The sequence below is a fragment of the Camelus bactrianus genome, chromosome 16 (assembly GCF_048773025.1).
Source record: "Camelus bactrianus isolate YW-2024 breed Bactrian camel chromosome 16, ASM4877302v1, whole genome shotgun sequence".
Taxonomy (NCBI): Eukaryota; Metazoa; Chordata; class Mammalia; order Artiodactyla; family Camelidae; genus Camelus; species Camelus bactrianus.
Genome location: NC_133554.1, coordinates 14165311 through 14183911, shown reverse-complemented (window position 1 = coordinate 14183911; position 18601 = coordinate 14165311). Strand labels below are relative to the sequence as shown.

The window sequence follows — 18601 nt, the reverse complement described above, 5'->3', positions numbered from 1 at the left end:
GGCTTAACAGTTCCCTCTCCGTTGGTCTACAGACCTTAAAAATGAGACTTCGAATTCCCAAGGAAACTGAGGCACAGTTTAAATCACGAGTTTCAAAAAAAAATCCAAGGGAGAAGACTCTTTTCCTTTAAATCCGTAGGACTCTCGGGAGTCGTTCACCCTCCAGGTGTTCACCTTCCGGTGCCGCAGCGTAGCTTGGGCCGTTCTGACTACGGAGGCTTCCACTGGGTGCCAGGGAGCGCGCGCCCCCTGACCTCGCGCCGGCATTGGTTACTTGTTTTCCGGTCTTGGCGGGTGATTGGTTGCCTGAGCTCGCCGGGCGATTGGGTGTTGGGAGTCGAGGGGTGGGAGGCGGGAATTCGTCCGCGGGAAGCAGATAAGAGCAGAACGGGAGAAGAGGTAAAGAAGCGGCCGCAGCCCGCCACCAGGCCCGGGAGTAGCGGCAGCCTGGGGAGGAAGCGAGAAAGGGTAGAACCTTCTTCCTCTGCTAGGGCTCCGCTGTGTTAGCTCGCAGATTTCGGTTTCCTTGTCTCCTGGGACCGGGAGCTCAGTCAGCGTTGTTTGGGTTTTCCTCAGGGCGGCAAGTCTGTCTTTCGTAGGGAGGGGGCGAAACCTGCCCGAAGCGTGCCTTGTGCTTTCGTCCACCCGCCTTGCAGGCCCAGCGGTGTCGACTGGCTCATCGGGGCCTCGCGAGTCTCAATTTGCTGAGGGAGGAGGGAATACGGGGAAGAAAGGCTGGAGGGGGTGGGGTGGGGTGGGGTGGGGAGCCTGCACTTAACTCCTCGGAGCAGAGGCCTGTTGTTACTAGCCCGGGGCCCCGCGTTACCTCTGGGCGGGAGGGGGCGGCGGCGGGAGCCAGATGGGTCGGGATGTCCTTTATCCATGTATGGGCTAAGCTTCCCCAATTCGCAATGCCTGTTGCCACAGCTGGGGCGAGGATGGATGGGTTTCTAGTTATATCTGAGTACCTAGACCAGCCTTGAGTTGTTGGTTTAGATTAAGGGGTTGAATTCCACCGAATTTCATTCTTAGAGCCTCACAAATAGAACCACAAAATATTAGAACTGGACAATAGAATAGTGGTGCTTAACTTCTTTGGGAACACGTAAACTATGGTTAAGATTATTGGCTTCATAATCTGTTAAACTGGTATTTTATCCATCTCTCCATCCCCAGAATTTACCATTTTTCTCCACTATTGCAAATAATTCCTCAGTTGATAACGGGGTCTTTCATTTCCCCTCTATTTTCGATTATTTCCTTAGAGTATATTTCTGGGACTGAGGAATCTGTGGACTGACTATCTTTAAAAAATTCAATCATGCAGAAAAAACTATGCATACGATATCAAGAGATCACATCTGTAGATCTAGGTTAAGAAAAGATGGTTTAGAAGAGGTAGGGATTAAAGTAGATCACTTCCTCTGTGTCAGATACTGGAGTTGAGGCACATTCTGTACATTACCTTATTTAATTCTTAATTCAGTGCCTGGCTAGTTTTCATAAAAACCCTATTGGATGAATACTATCTCCATTTCACAGGGGAAGAAATAGGCTCTGGGAGGTTGAGTGATTCACAATGGAATTCAAATTTAGGCTTGCCTTACCCCAAAGTTTGTTTTTTCTTCCATTATGCCCTACTGACCCTACTGAGCACCTAGTATATGCCAATGTTTTCTCCCTTACAACAGTTTTTAAATTAGAGATTATTACAGATAAAGATCTTAGTCTGGAGAAGTGAAGAGACATGATCAGGGTAACACATCTGAGATGTCAGAACCTGAACTAGTATAGATATACTGCCCAACTCCTGGTCCACAGCTTTGGCAGAATAGGGATGCAAATCCAGATTTGTCAGATTCCAAGACATGCTCTTAATCACTGTGATTTACAAAAGTAGGACATTCTTTTACTTCTGTTTGTTCTGTTTATACATTTACTAATTGCAATTTTTTATTTCTAGACTTCTGACCTACTGTTAGGTATCTACTTTTCTTTGAATGGCATTGTTTCAGTATTGACTTTCATTTCTGTTGCAGTTAGGAATCTGAAATAAAAAAGAAAGCATGATGTCTTCAGTGTCATCTGAATATACAATTGGTGGGGTGAAGATTAACTTTCCTTGTAAAGCTTATCCATCACAGCTTGCTATGATGAATTCTGTAAGTATTTTTCAGCAGTTATTTTAGGTCTTTATTAAGATACAGTTGCTTATAATTCATAACAAACTTTGAGTCTGTGGCTACATTTTCTCAATAGTAAATGGATCAAAAATATTTGCTGGGTTAATTGAAGTACATCTAACCTTCGGAAAAATAATACTGGTCACTGCTAAACTGTATATTATATGTTTAGGAGGCAAATAAGAACATTCTGGAAAATGTTCTTAGCTCATTTGGAACTTCTATTTACTTTACTGAATTACTGCTCTACTTACTGAATTACTTTGAGATACAAAATATTTACTGTCTTTTACTCAGAATAGTATATTTTTTTACCATAATTTTTTGAGGTATTTTGATCATATAGAAAATTAATATACAAAACTGAGTAAACCAACTTGCCAGTTTTGTTAAACCTTAATATTTTGCCATATTTACTTTATACCTTGTTTACGAGTAACAGGATAACTAGTATCCTGAACTTGGTCTTTTTTCTTTCCTAGCCATGTTTTTGTACTTTCATTACATATGATATATCCATAAATAGTTTAGAATTCTATTACTTTACATATTTTTAAACTTTCCATGATATGATACTATACTTAGGTACAGAAATTGATTTTTTTTTTTTGCTTAACATTATGGGGTTGATTGTTAATCCATTTTAATTGCTGTTTAGTGTTCCATTTTACGAATATGCCAGAATTTTATTTACCCACTTTCTTCTTGATAGTCATTTAGATTGTTTACATACTTTTGCAATTATTAACAGTGCTGCTATGAGCTGTCTTATGTAAATGTTTCCCTTGTGTTCATGTGGGAAAGGTTTTGGGTATTTACAAGGGACTGGACTTGCTGACATTGAGTATCTTCAACTTTACTAGTTGTTAATTCTGTACAAAGTAATTGTAACAATTTACACTCCCACTAACAGTATCCCCCATTAAGATTTCATCAAAGGTATTAGTGTATTCTAGTTTTACAGAAATGATGGTGCTTGCATAAGTAAGGAACAAATTGCTTTTCATTTCTTTTGTGCTTGATGTGCTTTAACATGATTTTAGGGAAATGTATAAACACATAAAGTCTAGATTTAACTAAATTCTAGTTCTCCTTTCTGCTATTGTATTGCTATGTTCCCCAAAGTGCATGTAACTCTACTTCTCATTGTTATCTGGCGAGAGACCCTAATGAAGTAAATTATTATTTATTGATCTTTTTATTATTTTTGTGTTGATAGATTGTCAGAGGACTAAATAGTAAGCAACACTGTTTGTTGGAGAGCCCCACGGGAAGTGGGAAAAGCTTAGCCTTGCTTTGTTCTGCTTTAGCGTGGCAACGATCTCTTAGTGGTAAGTCATTGGTTGATATAGTCAGGTTACTTATGGGACCTGGAAAAAATATAATCAAATACTTTTTATTCAGAAGGATTCAGCCATGTTGTAGTTAATTTGAATACTGTTTTTTAGGACGTTTCTTTATAATCAGTTATGATTCTTCCAAAAGAGTGTCAATATAGCAAAATGTGTTCAATTAAACCTAAAACAATTTTGAACACATGGTAGTCCTTTATTTGATGATTTAGGGTGTACATAAGAATCTCGGAATGCTTGTTTTCATAAGATACTTATGAAAATAATTAGGTGATGATTTGTATGTAAAAGGAGCAAGAGATGGAGCTATCATGAGTAGACAGCATGTACAAATAATTGCTTTTTTGAGTAAACTCTTTAATATAGTTTTTTATCTGTCCCTTCATAACATTAGAACATGAAATAACATCAAAAAGAGAACATTCTATTTGATCTTTCTACTTGTTTGGATGCCACATAAGCAGTTTTTTTGTAGTATTGTTTTTATGAATTTATATGATTTCCCATTACTTTATTTGTTAACGGATGTTCAGTAACGTTTACTTTTGTGAAAGACTACCTAATATACATAATGTATCTGAAATATAAATATTGGATACATTTTAGTTGCATAATTAGATAGCTTTGACCTAAAGTATTAGGAGAATTTAAAGTTAACCATGGGTATGTGCATGTATATGTATATAAATACATACATATACATATATATGTTTTTTGAAAGAAGATGCTTGTGCTACTGATAAGACTATTAAAAATAAAAATAAATATTTTTATCTTTGGGAAAAAATCAAATTATCTGTTAATAACTTAAAATTTTAATGGGAGACTGAAAAATAAAATTAGTAGTATTTATATAGTACAGATGGGACAGTAATGTCCGTACTGTTTATAGAGAAGAAAATTAATTATTCAGTTTTTTTTGTGTCTGTGAAGTATATATTTATACAGTGTAGGTACACAATGTAGACCTATTACAATTCTGTATTATGTTTAAGTATTAAAATTACTTTTTAAATTTCATTTGAATATTGCCCTTAAAATGTATTTTGATACATTATCAGAAATATCATCAACTATGTTTCTTTTTGAAATAGAAGTATAATGTGGGAATGATTTAACCCTTGTGTGTTTACATTATTAATATATTGAGCTTTCAAATTCTTCATTTAGGGAAATAGCAGTAATTAAGAATATACTTTAGGTCTTTTTTTAATCCTCTATGCTTGACTTTTTAATAAATCTCAATATAAATGAATGCTTTAGTGGTTGTGCCTTTATTACATTATTAATCTTTGACTATTATTAGATTTTTGTAAATTATGTAAATTGTTGATAATTTCTCTATAAATGTTTCTGGCATAAGTGTTTCTCTCCTGTCCTGACATGATGCTGCAGAAAGGGTGTCCACCTTGTCGAGATTTGCCAGGCACTTCCCCGGTTTTAGCACTGAAAATCTTGCATCCTGGGAAACCTCCCAATCCTGGGCGAATTGGGGTGGTTGTGCACCCACCCTGCAGAGGAAGATTAATATTTTTAAAATTAGAAATATTATAATGTGTTTCTTTCATTTTTAGGGAAGCCAGTGGATGAAAGCTTGAGTGAAAAAACTGAAGTACCATTATCTTGTTGTTGCACTTGCCATTCGAAGAATTTTACAAATAATGACATGAACCAAGGAGCTTCATATCATTTCAGCAGTCCCAGTACACTACCTTCTGAAAGAAGTGGCACTTCGTCAGTGTGTCAAGGTAGTTTATATTTTGCCTGAGTCTGTTGGTATCTAATAAGATTTTTATTTATCGCTGTTATAATACCTAATTTAGATAAACTTGATTAGAATAATTGATTATGTATTTCCACCTCATTTCTCTGAAATTATTATTATTATTTTTTAATTTAATTTGATTTATTAATTTTTTTGGCAGGGGGAGGTAATTAGGCTTTTTTAATTTTGGAGGAGGTACTGGGGATTGAACCCAGGACCTCGTGTACGCTAAGCATGCACTCTACCACTTGAGCTATAACCTCCCCTCTGGAATTATTTTAAATAACACACAGAATGGTCAGAAATCTTTATTCTTGGCTTAACTTTTGATCGATTCAGACATCTTGCCAGCTTAAATCATTTTTGAAGAAGTCAAGGCAAAATGAATGATAGTCAGCAATTGATGTCATTTGTAGGCAGTACTGTTAATTATATGTTAGAATTTTATAAAATATTTTGATTTGTGTTGTAAGACAAAATCTAATTAGTCTCAATCATTCTTGATGTTTGCCTGAACTTCTGAGACCAGTATCCTACATGAGATCAGGTATGTTTCAAGTATGATCTTTAAGTAGTTCTTATTAGATTTATTTAAGAGAAATATATTAAGAATAACATAACATTATTAATTTAAAAATACTTCTTCTGCTTTGACTATATGGAAAGGATTGACCTTTATTTGCTAAGCCAGAAACCTACGAGACATCCTGTACACTTTTCCTTATTCCTCCTTGCAAACTTTAGCAAACTCTGTCTCCACTGATGCTTCCCTAGTCCAAACTACCGTCTCTTGCTTAGAGCATGTAATAACTCCTTTTCCTGCTTTCACTTATGCCATTCCTTAGCTAATCACTGGCAGGGAGAAAAGAGGCCGCCATGATTGACTTAAGTCTAGACAGTGTCTACTTCCTACAATCAAGGATGGAGTCATCTTCCTCCAAAGCACATGATGAGTGGAGGATGCTAGCTGCTTGAACTAAAGTGTGATTCTGTTAGGAATGAGGAAGTGGAGGTGGAATAGATGCCGGAGAGGCGGCCAGTGGTGTTGACTACGCTGTTTTGACCCTTTACTCTTTTGGCTTTCTTTCCGTTCCTTCAAAGGGTCATGCTTTCTCCTGCCTCCAGACCCTTTGCTTGCGTTAGTGTCTCTTTAGAGAAAAGTTCCTTCTTTGTCTTGTTATCCTGCTCTTCTTTTAGCTCTCAGCTTAAATATCAATTTTTTAAGGGAGCCATACCAACCTTTCCATCAGACTAGATTTCGTTTCTCTGTTGTAGTCTGTCATCTCACTGTGTACCTCTCCTTCCTAGCACTTGTCACAGTTTGTATTATCCATGTGTCTGTGTGCACCTTTTATTACTCTCTGCTTCTCTTAGCAGACTGTATACTCCATGAGGTCAGGGACTGTGCCAGCTTGCTCACCACTGTATACCTGGCAAGTGCCTGGCATATAGTAGGAGCTAGGTAAATATTTCTTGTGTGAATGAATGGAACTGACTTGGAGCTAATTATAAGACTCTGGTTTATAATATTTATGTACAATCTGTATTTTTTTAAAAACAGCTTTATTGAAATTTACCTAACAAATGGTGTATGTTTAAATGGTACATTTTGATAAGCTTTGACAAAGGTGTATCTCCCTGAAACTTTCACTGACATCAAGATAGTGAATATATCCATCACCTTCGAAAAGTTTTCTCCTGCCCCTTTGTTATCCCTCCTTTCCACCCCTCTACAGTTCACCCTCCCCAACAACGACGGATCTCCTGTCACCACAGATTAGTTTGTATCTTCTAGAGTTTATATAAATGGAATAATACAGTTTGTGTGCTTATTTTGTCTAGCTTCTTTCACTTAACATAATTCTTTTGAAATTCTTCCATGTTTTTGCATGTATCAGCAGTTTGTCCTTTTTTGTTGCTGAATAATGTTCTATTGTACGGATATGCTACAAATTGTGTTTCTAGTCACCTGTGGAAGTATATTTGAGTTGTTACTAGTTTTGGACTGTTAAAAATAAAGCTACTCTGAAAATTTGTGTATGAATAAGTTATTGTTATGGATATATACTTTGATTTTTCTGGGTAAATAACTAAATCACTTACGTTTAACTTTTTGAGAAACTTCCAAACTGTTTCCCAAAGTGGTTATACCATTTTATAGTCCCACCAGCAGTGTATTCAGAGTTCCCATTTCTCTACATTCTTGCCAACACCTGGTATGGCCAATCTTTTTAGCCATTCTAATAAGCTTGTAGTGATACTGTGATTTTAATTTGTATTTCCCTAATGACTTATGATATTGATCATCTTTGCATGTACTTATTAGCCATTTGTGTATCTTCTTTGATGAAATGTCTGTTCAAACCTTTTGCCTGCTCATTTTTTTTTATTGTTAAGTTTTGAGAGTGCTTTATATAGTTTGAAACAAGAAAACAAGTTTCTTCTTTTAATCAAATACAGTTTTAGGTTTTACTTTCAGGTCTAAGGTCCATTTTGAGTTAATTTTTGTGTGTGGTGCAAGGTGTGGATCCAAGTTCATTTATTTTGCTTGTAGGTATCTAATTGTTCAGCACCATTTATTGAAAAGGCTCTCCTTTATCCACTTCATTACCTTTGTGCCTTTACAAAAAATCAGTTGTCAATAGGTACACAACTTGAACTTTAACATTAGTGTAAGTTAGAGTTGTTTAGAATAGTCTCTTCAAGGATCAAATTGGGTAAATCTGTGTTGTATCCTGACATTCTCTTTATATTTTTAAGTAATTTCCTTAAAAAGATATAACCTAAATACAGAAAAGTGCACAAATCTTATGTGTAAGCTTGATGAATTTTCACAAAGTAAACACACTTTTGTAACTACCTCCTAGGTGAAAAATAGGGTATAACCAACACCCCGGTGATATTTCTCATGCTTTTTTCCAGTCACTGTTCTTTCTCTCCACAGGTAATTGCTGTCCTCCCTTCTGTCCCCATTGATGAGTTTTGCTTCTATTTATAGAAATGGAATTATATCTGTACTCTTGTGTATGTCTACTTCCGCTTAATGCTGTATTTCTGAGATTCATTTGTGTTGTTGCATATAGTAGTAGTTCTTGTTGCTGTGTATTACTTCCTTCTATGAATATTCTGCAAGTTATTAGTTTATTCTACAATTGTTAGACATTTGGGTGGTTTCTGCTTTTGGTTATTAATGCTGGTATGAACATTCTTGTTCATTCTGCTACAAGTAAGTAAAGATTTTCTATTAGATGTATACCAAGGAATGGAATTGCTGGTCACAGTACATGCATATGTTCAGCAATAAATAGTAGATACTGCTAACATTTTCCAAAATGGCTGAACCATTTTTTGCACCACCCCTCCACCCTACAGCTAGAAGTATATGGAAGTTACATTGTTCAACATTCTTGTTAGCACTTGATATTTCCACTCTTTAAATTTTAGCCATTCTGATGCATGTGTGATGTTTTAATTGATATTTCTCTGGTGACCAGTGAGGTTGAGCATCTTTTTATATGTTTATTGGTCATTTGAATATCCCTTTTAGTGAACTGCCTATTCAACTCATTTGCCCATTTTCTTTTTGGGTTGTTTCTTACTGATTTCTAGGATCTTTTAAAACATATATTCTGGATATTTCTTGTTTCCTTATACCTTTGTATTTTAAAGATTTAACCCCTTTGGTAAACTTCCTGCAAACTCCCCTGCTTATAATGGAGAGGAAGATAAGCCTTTTTGTATATGTAGATAATATATATATTTTTTTGATGAATTGAGGTTAATCTTATTTGGCACATGGCAGTTCAGTTTTTCTAAAACTAAATTATTGTTTTTGATGGATAGTCCCTACTCTTTAATGAGCCCATACTTGCCCCTTGATTTATTTGGCACAGGGCTTCTCAGCAGTGGTACTATTAACATTTTGAATGAGATGATTCTTTGTTGTGGAGGCTGTCCTGTGCATTGTGGGATGTCTAGAAGCATCTCCCAGGCCATAACCCACTAGGTGCCAGTAGTACATCCTTCCCCACCCCCCATCTTCTGACAACCAAAAATGTCTTCAGACGTTGTCCAGTGTCCCTGGAGTAGAGAGTAAGGTTGTTAAAATTGCCCCCAGTTGAGAACCACTGATCTAGATTTGTTTTATAGTTATTTAACTAGTTTACCAGAAAATTATAGATCTCAAAATTACATATTTTTTCTAAAATATATATGGAAATGCAAAGTACTAACAATGGCCAGAACAGTTTGCAAGAAGCAAGTCAAGGTGAAAGGACTTGATCTGTGCAATATCCTGATTTATTAAAATAGCTATAATAATTAAAATCGTTTGGTATTAGCACAGTGGAAAACAATAGAGACTCCAAATTCTGTTTCACATATATACAGAGACTTGATTTTTTTTTTTTTTTTTTTTTTACAATAAGTGCTCCTACAGAGCAGAAGACACTGGAGGGACTTTTCTATGGGTGGTACTGTGCTATTTTCAATATCCATATGGAAAAAATTAAAATTGGAGCCCTGCTTTGCTCCATACACAAACATTCACTCCAGGTAGATTAAAGACCTAGGTATGAAAGGCAGAACTAGTAAGATTTTAGAATATAGTAGTTTTCAAACTATGTTCCTGAGAGTCTTAGGAAGCAACATAGCTTATAGAGAGAAGGGGACAGTGGATCAGGGAAGTTCTAGGTCTTTCATCCTATTTTAGAGATTTTAAACAATATTTCTTTAAAAAATGCAGTCTTCTTCAAAAGAAGCTTGAAAAACCAGTGCTGTGTGACATAGATCACTTAAGTGTTTGTGGAGGTTCAAACTTGTTTTTTGGAAACGATTTTGGACCTGCTTATAGGACTTTCTCTCCTAATAGTCTGTGAATCCTTTAAGGCCAGGAACTGTCTTCATTGTTTTTCCATGGTGTCTGGAATTATATGGACTCAGTATAATGAATGCTTGTTAAATGAATTCAAGCCCTAGGAGTGGAGGGACTGTAGAGAAGAGCCAAGAGTAAGGAAGGCACTTTGAAGAACACTCACATTTAGGGAAAGGGAGAAACTAATGTATAGGAATGGTTAAGAACAGTGTTAAGACATTAAGGCAAAAGGAAATGTTTTTCTTATGTTCCAAGAAGACAGTGTTGTGTTTGGCTGTATGCCTAGAGGTTATGTGTATGGATTTTGGAGTCAGACAGCAGGAGTCAGTCACATCCAGGCTCTGCCTTTTAGTAGCTGTATGATGTGAGCATGTTACTTCTTTAAAACCTAGTGTTTATATTCATGCAGTGGGGATAATATTTGGTGATTGAGGTCACTGGTAACCTTAAGATTGAGCTTTCAGAATTGTGGGATTAAAAAGCAGATTATAGGAGCTTGATTCTACTTTATTTTTAAGCCTAAAGAACATTGAGAAACTTAGTAGAAAAGGAACATTGAGACACTGTAAATAAAGATTTTTATAGAGATGAAAAATTTTTGAGAGAATTTTATAGTTATATTTTTTAAACCATGTTATCAGGAGTGTTCTATAAAAGCATAAACCTATTAAAAATCAAAATTGGACTTCCCTATTGAAAGTACATTTCTCAAAAATTTTGCTGTGTCTTTGTTAAAGTAAACTGAGTGGTAAATAAGCGCTTTTAAAAGATGTTTACCATTTCCTGTTTTAAAGTATGTTACTAGGTTTTTAGAAATAAGTCTGAACATCTTTTTAAAATTGAAATATAGTTGATTTACAATACTAGTTTTGGGTATATAGCATAGTGATTCAGTATTTTTATGGATTAAAGTCTTACATCTTGATTCCAATTTTTTTCTAGAAAAATTGCCTAAATGTAAGTTACTTATACTAATTTTTCAATGACTTCTTATATAAGACTCTCCTGAAAAAACTACACTGGCTGCGAAACTATCTGCTAAGAAACAGGCATCCATGAACAGAGATGAAAATGATGATTTTCAAGTAGAGAAGAAAAGAATCCGACCCTTAGAAACTACACAGCAGGTAAACAGTTTACTGGCAGGGAAATAACCCTGTGAGTTATAGCTGAGCGAGGTCTTCAAGTATCAACTGAGTTTTCAGTGGCTTTTGTAGAGATAAGTTGGGTAGTGTCACAGATGTAAATTAAATTATAAATTATTATAATTTCATTTTATATAGTTACTAATTGCAAAGGAGTTTGTTGTTATAGTAGATTATTCATAGTAGCGTGTTACAGTGAAACTGCATGATGCTTTTTTGTATATAAAGAAAATTTGACAGTAAAATATTTACTTAAGGCATGTAGAGCTACTTAGTACTTCTTAATTCCTCTGTTTTTAGCTAATAATGGTATTTTCTTTTGGCCAAAATACCTCTGATATGAATATTTAGGTCACAGATGTTTTTGGTATTGATAGTTTTAATATAGTGACAAGGTTTACTCTTATTTATTGAGTTTTTGATATCAATATATTATAAAATATGTTTATTTCTAAAAATTATTGACCTACATTACTAGAAATTTTAAATGAAATGTATGTTTCATAGGTGAATGCAATATTTACTCATAAGAGTTCATTGCACTGAGATAGGGAGACTATGACTTTAACAGACTTAGTTACAAATAAAAAAGATTATTATTAATTAGCATGTCATTTGTAGAGAATTGTATATTTTTATTTGAATATACTCAAAAAGTGTTTGCATTTTTATGTAGTTTATCTGTTCCATTTATTATCTTCTGTAATTACACTTGTTTTTAGAAATAGAATGAATCAATTTTCCAGGTTATATTTGGAAAAGCACCAACTACCAATGAAGTGTGAATCTAGAGATTTTTTACCCCGCAAGATGTGTACATAGATTTCGGTGTTGTGAAGTTGGACTCAACATACAGCAATTATTCCTTGACTTTGTTGGTTCTCTTTTTTTTTGGTAGGAATGGAATTATCAATAGAAATACTTTTTTCCCCCTTTATAATTTAAGTAAGTAGGTTTTTGGCAAGTAGAAAAAGCATAGACAGTTTGGAAAGAAAACTGGTATTTATAAAAGAAATTTAGTCAAATACAATTTGGATTATCAAGTATCTAGTAAGTAATAGTAATAATAGTAATGAAGTAATTGATTTTATTATGTAGGAAATAATGAATTTTTACATTCAAATTTTTTATTTTTTTCAATTTAGTTTTCTTTTTTTTTTTTTACTGAAGTATAGTCAGTTACAGTGTGTTATCAATTTCTCATGGACAGTATAATATTTCAGTCATACATATACCTACATATGTTTGTTTTCATATTCTTTTTCATTATAGGTTACTACAAGATGTTGAATATAGTTTCCTATGCTATACAAAAGAAATTTGTTTTTAATCTATTTTACATATAGTAGTTAGTATTGGCAAATCTTGAACTCCCAATTTGTCCCTTCCCACCCCCTTCCCCCTGGTAGAGATTTCCATTTTTATTTACTTTTATTTTCCAATTAGATTTGTGAAGTATGCTATAATACTATACTTGGTGTCCATATGGTGATTTACTGAAAGATCATTTTACAATACTATAGTTGTGACATATCACTAATTAAAGCTATTTTAGTTGGAATTTGAGAGGTATTACTACATTCTATTTAATTTAAGTCATTCTGTTTTATTTAAGTCTATTTTATTTGTATTTTTAGAAATTTTTTGATTGTTGCCAGTTAGAAGTAGTCTTTTTTTTTTTTAATGCTGGAAAAACTCACTATAGCTATTTTGATCTTTGAGAACAACTAGTCTCATTAAACTTTTAGTTTACATTAAACTTCATGTTGGTTCTGTGTTTACAGATTAGAAAACGTCATTGTTTTGAAAAGGAGGTACCCCATTCGGATGCAAAAGTTGCTTCAGGAAAGACCGCAAAACTCAACTCTCCGTTAGGAGAGATAAACTCCTTTTCTCCACAAAATGTACGTATTTATATCATTGCTTAGTTTAAAGAAGGGAAGTATGGAATTTGCTAAATCCATTTTTGAAAAAGAGGAAAAATAGTGTAATCAAAGCAGAGTAGAACACAACTCAGAAGTCTAAGTGCTATCACATTACTGCTACTGTGTGAGATGGCAAACCCATGCTCTTTGTGCCCTGGTTTCCTCATTTATAAAATAAGAGAATTGGACCAGAATGAGATCTGAAAGTTTTTTCCTTCTCTACATTCTAATGTTTGTGAACTCCACTTCCCAAAGTTCTTTCAGTGTCCTTAGGGCAGCAGTTCTCAAGGGAGCTCTGGAGATTCCTGAGATTTTTTTCAGGCAGTTTGTAAAGTCAGAAGTATTTTCATAGTGATGTTAAGATGTTGCTTGCCTTTTTTTTTTTTTACTGTCTTGACATTTGCACTGGTGGTGCAAAAGCAAAGACTGGTAAAACTGTTGGTGCTTTAGTGCAGTGAAGATAGTGTATTGTATTAATAGTCATTTTCTTCACCATTGTTATGCACAGGTAAGAAAAGCCAGTTTCACTTAAGAATGTCCTTGATAAAGGAATGAAATTACTTATTTTGTTAAATCTTCACCCTTGAGATTTTTAACATTCTATGTGATGAAATGAGTAGTTTTCATAAAACTTCCACATTCAGTGGTAAATCAGTTGTCTTGAGGAAAAGCACTTGTAGACTAGTTTGGATTGTGAGCTGAACTAGCCCCTTTTTTCACAGAAGATTGTTTTTACTTGAAACAATCACTAACAGACTAACTATGGTAATCTTGAAAATAAAGTGAGCTTGATAAAACCTGAGCTTTCAAGTGAAAAATTAGAATTTTAAAAAATTGTATATACCATTGTGAGCTTAGTTTTCTGATACTTCAAGACTTTTTTTGATGGTATTTATTGGAGGTGATGTTATATAATGTGAATTTTTGCAATTGTGTAACGAAGTATATTAACATTTGTAAGATCTGTAAAATCAGTAAACCAAATATTTTCTGAGTGACCTGTATATGATACTGCAAAATGATGCCTGGAAAAGATCCATCCTAAATTCAAGATAGACCAAAGAACATTTTTCTTTCCTCCATCCTCAGGCAACGACAGATTTTTTTTTTTCCGGTCATTGTAGATTAGTTTTCATTTTCACAGTTTTATGTCAGTGGAGTCATGCCTGGTGATTTTTTATTGAGTTCCAAATATTGTGAATTTAATCTTGTTGGGTACTGGATGTTATTGTATTTCTGTAAATACTCTTGAGTTTTGTCTGGGAAGCAGTTAAATTACTTGGAATCAGATGATCCTTTTGGACCTTGCTTTTAGTATTTGTTAGTTAGGACCTGAGCAGGGTTTAGTTTCGGGCCACCTCAATAGAGGTTTGTTCCTCCTGAATCCTCTACCTAATGCTCCATGAATTGGGAGGTTTTTCTAGTCTGGCTGGTGGGCACAGGCACTGTTCTATGCTCTATATGAGTGCCCCATCATTTCAGGTGCTGCCTGCCACTGTCTTGGATTGTTTCCTCACTGGCATGTACTGATCGGTGCTCTACTAGGTACTTGAGAGGTCCTTCTGCAGGTCTCTGGAGTTCATTCTTTGTGCAGCTCTCTCCCCTCCGGTGTTCTTCCCTGTGAAATTTAGTCTTCTTGGTTGCCTGGACCCTCAGCAATGTCTCTTCAACTTGGGTTTGCTGGGCTGTATCTGAGTTCCCCTTCCTCATGCCACAGCCTGGAATCTCTCTCAGGACAATAAACTGAGATGATCATAAGGCTTAATCTCATTTGTTTCCCATTCCTCAGGGAATCATTCTTCCCTGCCTAATGTCCTATATCTTAAAAACTACTGTTTCATATATTTCTGTCTGTGTATTTAGTTTTTCAAGTAGGGAAAGTAAAAAACTCACTGACAAATCGCCGAAGTCTTCACTTAAAACTCCTGTTTGCCTACATAGTCTTTAGGCCCTTATAAACTTTTTGCATTCTTTTTCCCTTTCTCCTTCTTCCCACTCTCTTTTTTTTGACTGACTTCTGCTAATCCTTCAGGAAGCCTTCCTTGGTGTGCCCAGTTTTGAGTTAGATTCCCATCTGGAATGTTCTTTTTATTTCTCAGTTTTTAACACTTAATCTTAAAACCTTTTCCACAGGCTCTGAGTTCCATTATAGACACCACCAGGTTTTCTAGTAAACTGAGACCTCCTTGAAGACTGGCTGTTTTATTCATCTTCATATTCCAAGCACTTAACCTATTGCCAGGAACCTAGCTGTAGACAAGTGAATGAATACCATAATCCTTGCCTTCAAAGAGCCTTCTTTCAAATTCTTGAAAATACTTTTAAAAAATACTTAAATTCTTGAAAATTCTAAATGGGGGAAAATTGTTAGTTATCTTCACAGAAGCCTTACATTTGGAGAAGTCATCTGAGGAGCTTTTAATGTTCAATTGTTAATAGTAATATGATGCTGTATGTTTGTCTCTGCCAATGTTTTCTCATTCATTTTCTTTCACAGTATCTTATTTTCTTAGTAGCCCTTACTATTTGAATTTATTTGTCTACTTGTTTGTTATCTATTTGCCCTGTTAGAATGTAACGTCAATGTTTTTTTGTTTTTGTGGGAGGAGGTAATTGAGTTTAGGTTTATTCATTCTTGGAGGAGGCACTGGGGATTGAACCCAGGACTTCATGCTTGCTAAGCATGAGCTCTACCACTTGAGCTATACCCTCCCCCCGATACATTTAAAATCTGCAGTTGTATTATTTTTTGGAAAACTTTCCTCCATATATTAAATGATAAATTAGTTCAGTAATTTCTGTTTTCCTCTAAATTCGACATTAAGCTTTTTTATGAAGCTATATTTTTCTTTCAAATTTTCTTAGTTTTTATTAAAATAATTTAGGTTTCAACCTGTAAATTGAATTGAGTATTTAGCTTCTTACCTTCCAATTACCTCCAGTTTCCTCTTCAAATCAGAAAATGATGTTAATATCTCCTTTCTTATATGAATTAGCTTCCAGTGTCTCCTGCTTGTTCCCTTTTCTTACATTTTAGATTTATGTTTTTATATGGATAATTCATATGTAAAAGAACTAGTAAAACATCAGTCTTCATGTGGTCAAAATACAGTTAAGAAAAACCATATTTTCGAATAGAATGTTACCATTTTGATATTACCTTGTTCTGCCATTCATAATCATTAAGAAAAACCATATTTTTGAATAGAATGTTACCATTTTGATATTACCTTGTTCTGCCATTCATAATCATTTATATTCTCTTAATTCTTTTAATAAATCCTTACAATAGGTGAGATATTTTCACAGACACATTCTTATGCTTATACACTGCTTTTTATTTGTTTATTAAATAAATAATAACATTGTGTATATATTTTTATAAAAGTAATTCTTTGATTTGAGGTAGCTGTAGTGTTTATTATTTTAATTGACTATTTTTGCCTAATGTGTAGGAAAGAGATGGGTCCAGCAGAGTGCACTGTTGATCTTTGGATAAAATGTTGGTATTGGGCAAAGCCTTGGGGCTGTTTTTCTTTTTCTTCCCCTTAACATTCCTACCTTTACTTTCTTTTCTTTCTCTCTCTTTTTCTCTCCTTCTCTTTCCTCCTCCTTCCCCTCCCTCCCTTTAATACTAGAGATATTCTCTAGGCTTTCAGGAGAATATAATCAATTTACTCAGAAAAGTATTTTACAAGTCATTTTCCTCATAGTTTTGATTTACTTTTATTAAAATAACTGCTATACTATATAGTGAAATGATGCATACCATGTTTCAGAAACTCTCCTAAGCAGCCTAGAAACACTAATTTACCTGGTAAATACAGGTTCATGTGAGTTAATGCTTATTTTAAGTTCTTTTGACTTTTTTTGTGAATTTGACAATTTTTAAAATAAAACAAAAGATTCAGTCCTTGCAATAAGCTTATGAGGAAGGTATTAATATCTTCCTCGATGACAGATGAGGAAATTGAGGCACAGAGAATTTAAGTTCATGTCACAAAGCTGATGGGTTGAGGTAGTTTGAAACCCAGGCAATCTGGCTCTAGAATTGATCCTCTCAGCCACCTCACTGTTCTGCTTCCAAATGAATTCTTCCAGATGACCTTTAAAGACAGTTCATTTTTGTACTGTTCCAGGTCATATTATATAATTTATTTAAGACTAGTTCCTCTTTGAGTCTCTCTCTCAACACCCTGTTCTTTTCTTTATGATGCTTACCAGAGTTTATGATTACATATTTATTTATAGGTTTCACAGTTTTATTTGCCTGCTTGGCAGGCTGTCCATAAGGACAAGTGTGATGTCTCTCTTGTTCATTTTTTGTAACCAGCATCTGGCACAGGACTTGCACCAACATGGTGCTCGCATATTTGTTGAATAGATGAATGGGAAAATGGCTAAAGTTAAGGAAGTTTACTATTTACCACTGTTTCTTGTGGCTTACAACTTTTACTCACATCCATATACTTAAGGAGGTGTGACAGTACTTAAATAGACGAGACTTAACAGCAGGTTTTTATGTCTTTTTTCTTCTTCTGCAGTATATTTTGGTTGTAGTTTTTTATGTACTAGCACATAAAAATAAAAGATCAAATAATGATTTCAGAGCCCAAGAGGTAAATTGGTGCTTACTATAAACAAAAGATTTATTTTAATTTCTTTAGCTACTGTAGGAACAAGTTGTTAAATAATATTAGCATCTAGTTGAAGTATAATTTATTGAAGGCAGCAAAATCTTTGAAAACTATTATATGCCAGACAGTTAAAAACAATAACTTACATTTTCTTAACAGTTAGTGCTAATGATGTAATGATAAGTTTTTGGAATATACGTTTGTGCCAGGCAATTTGTTCTCTCATATATCCTTATATCATCACTGTGAAGAAAGTAGAGCAAATATTAGTCTCATTTTATAGATAAGAAGATTGAAGCCCAAAGATACTATATTCTTTTACTGTGGTCATAACTACAGGTATATGGTAGAACCATGATTTGAGCCTAGTTCTAAAATTGGGTGACTATAGATTCATGGATTATAAGTGGAAGAAAAGGAAAGAAGAGGAATGACTGAAATTTTTTTGTTTTATTTTCTTGTGAGGAAAAGACAGTTGTTTAACAAGAGAAAACAGATTTTATTATTCAGTAATGTCTAGCATTAAAATATCTTCTTTTGAACAGCTCATTTGCAGTTGGGGAAATACACAAAATACATACATTTTGTGTATTTACTAAAGAGTCAAACAAAATTTTAAACTCAAATTAAAAAATAATTATGGGGAATATACATTGTTTGAAAAAATTAACAGTATAAACCAGTACAGAGTAAAAATGATAATATTCTCCCTTGAAATATT

At 34.3% G+C, this 18601-nt stretch overlaps 1 protein-coding gene across 1 annotated transcript in view; it reads left to right on the top strand.

The window, feature by feature from the left end:
* Positions 1 to 375: 375 nt before the first annotated feature.
* Positions 376 to 18601, top strand: part of BRIP1 (BRCA1 interacting DNA helicase 1) — a 132908-nt gene continuing 114682 nt past the window's right edge. The window contains 6 exon segments of the mRNA XM_074342692.1: positions 376 to 468; positions 2040 to 2162; positions 3403 to 3514; positions 5110 to 5283; positions 11173 to 11300; positions 13103 to 13222. Of these exon segments, the coding sequence (XP_074198793.1) occupies positions 2067 to 2162; positions 3403 to 3514; positions 5110 to 5283; positions 11173 to 11300; positions 13103 to 13222 (630 nt within the window). The 5' untranslated portion in view covers positions 376 to 468; positions 2040 to 2066.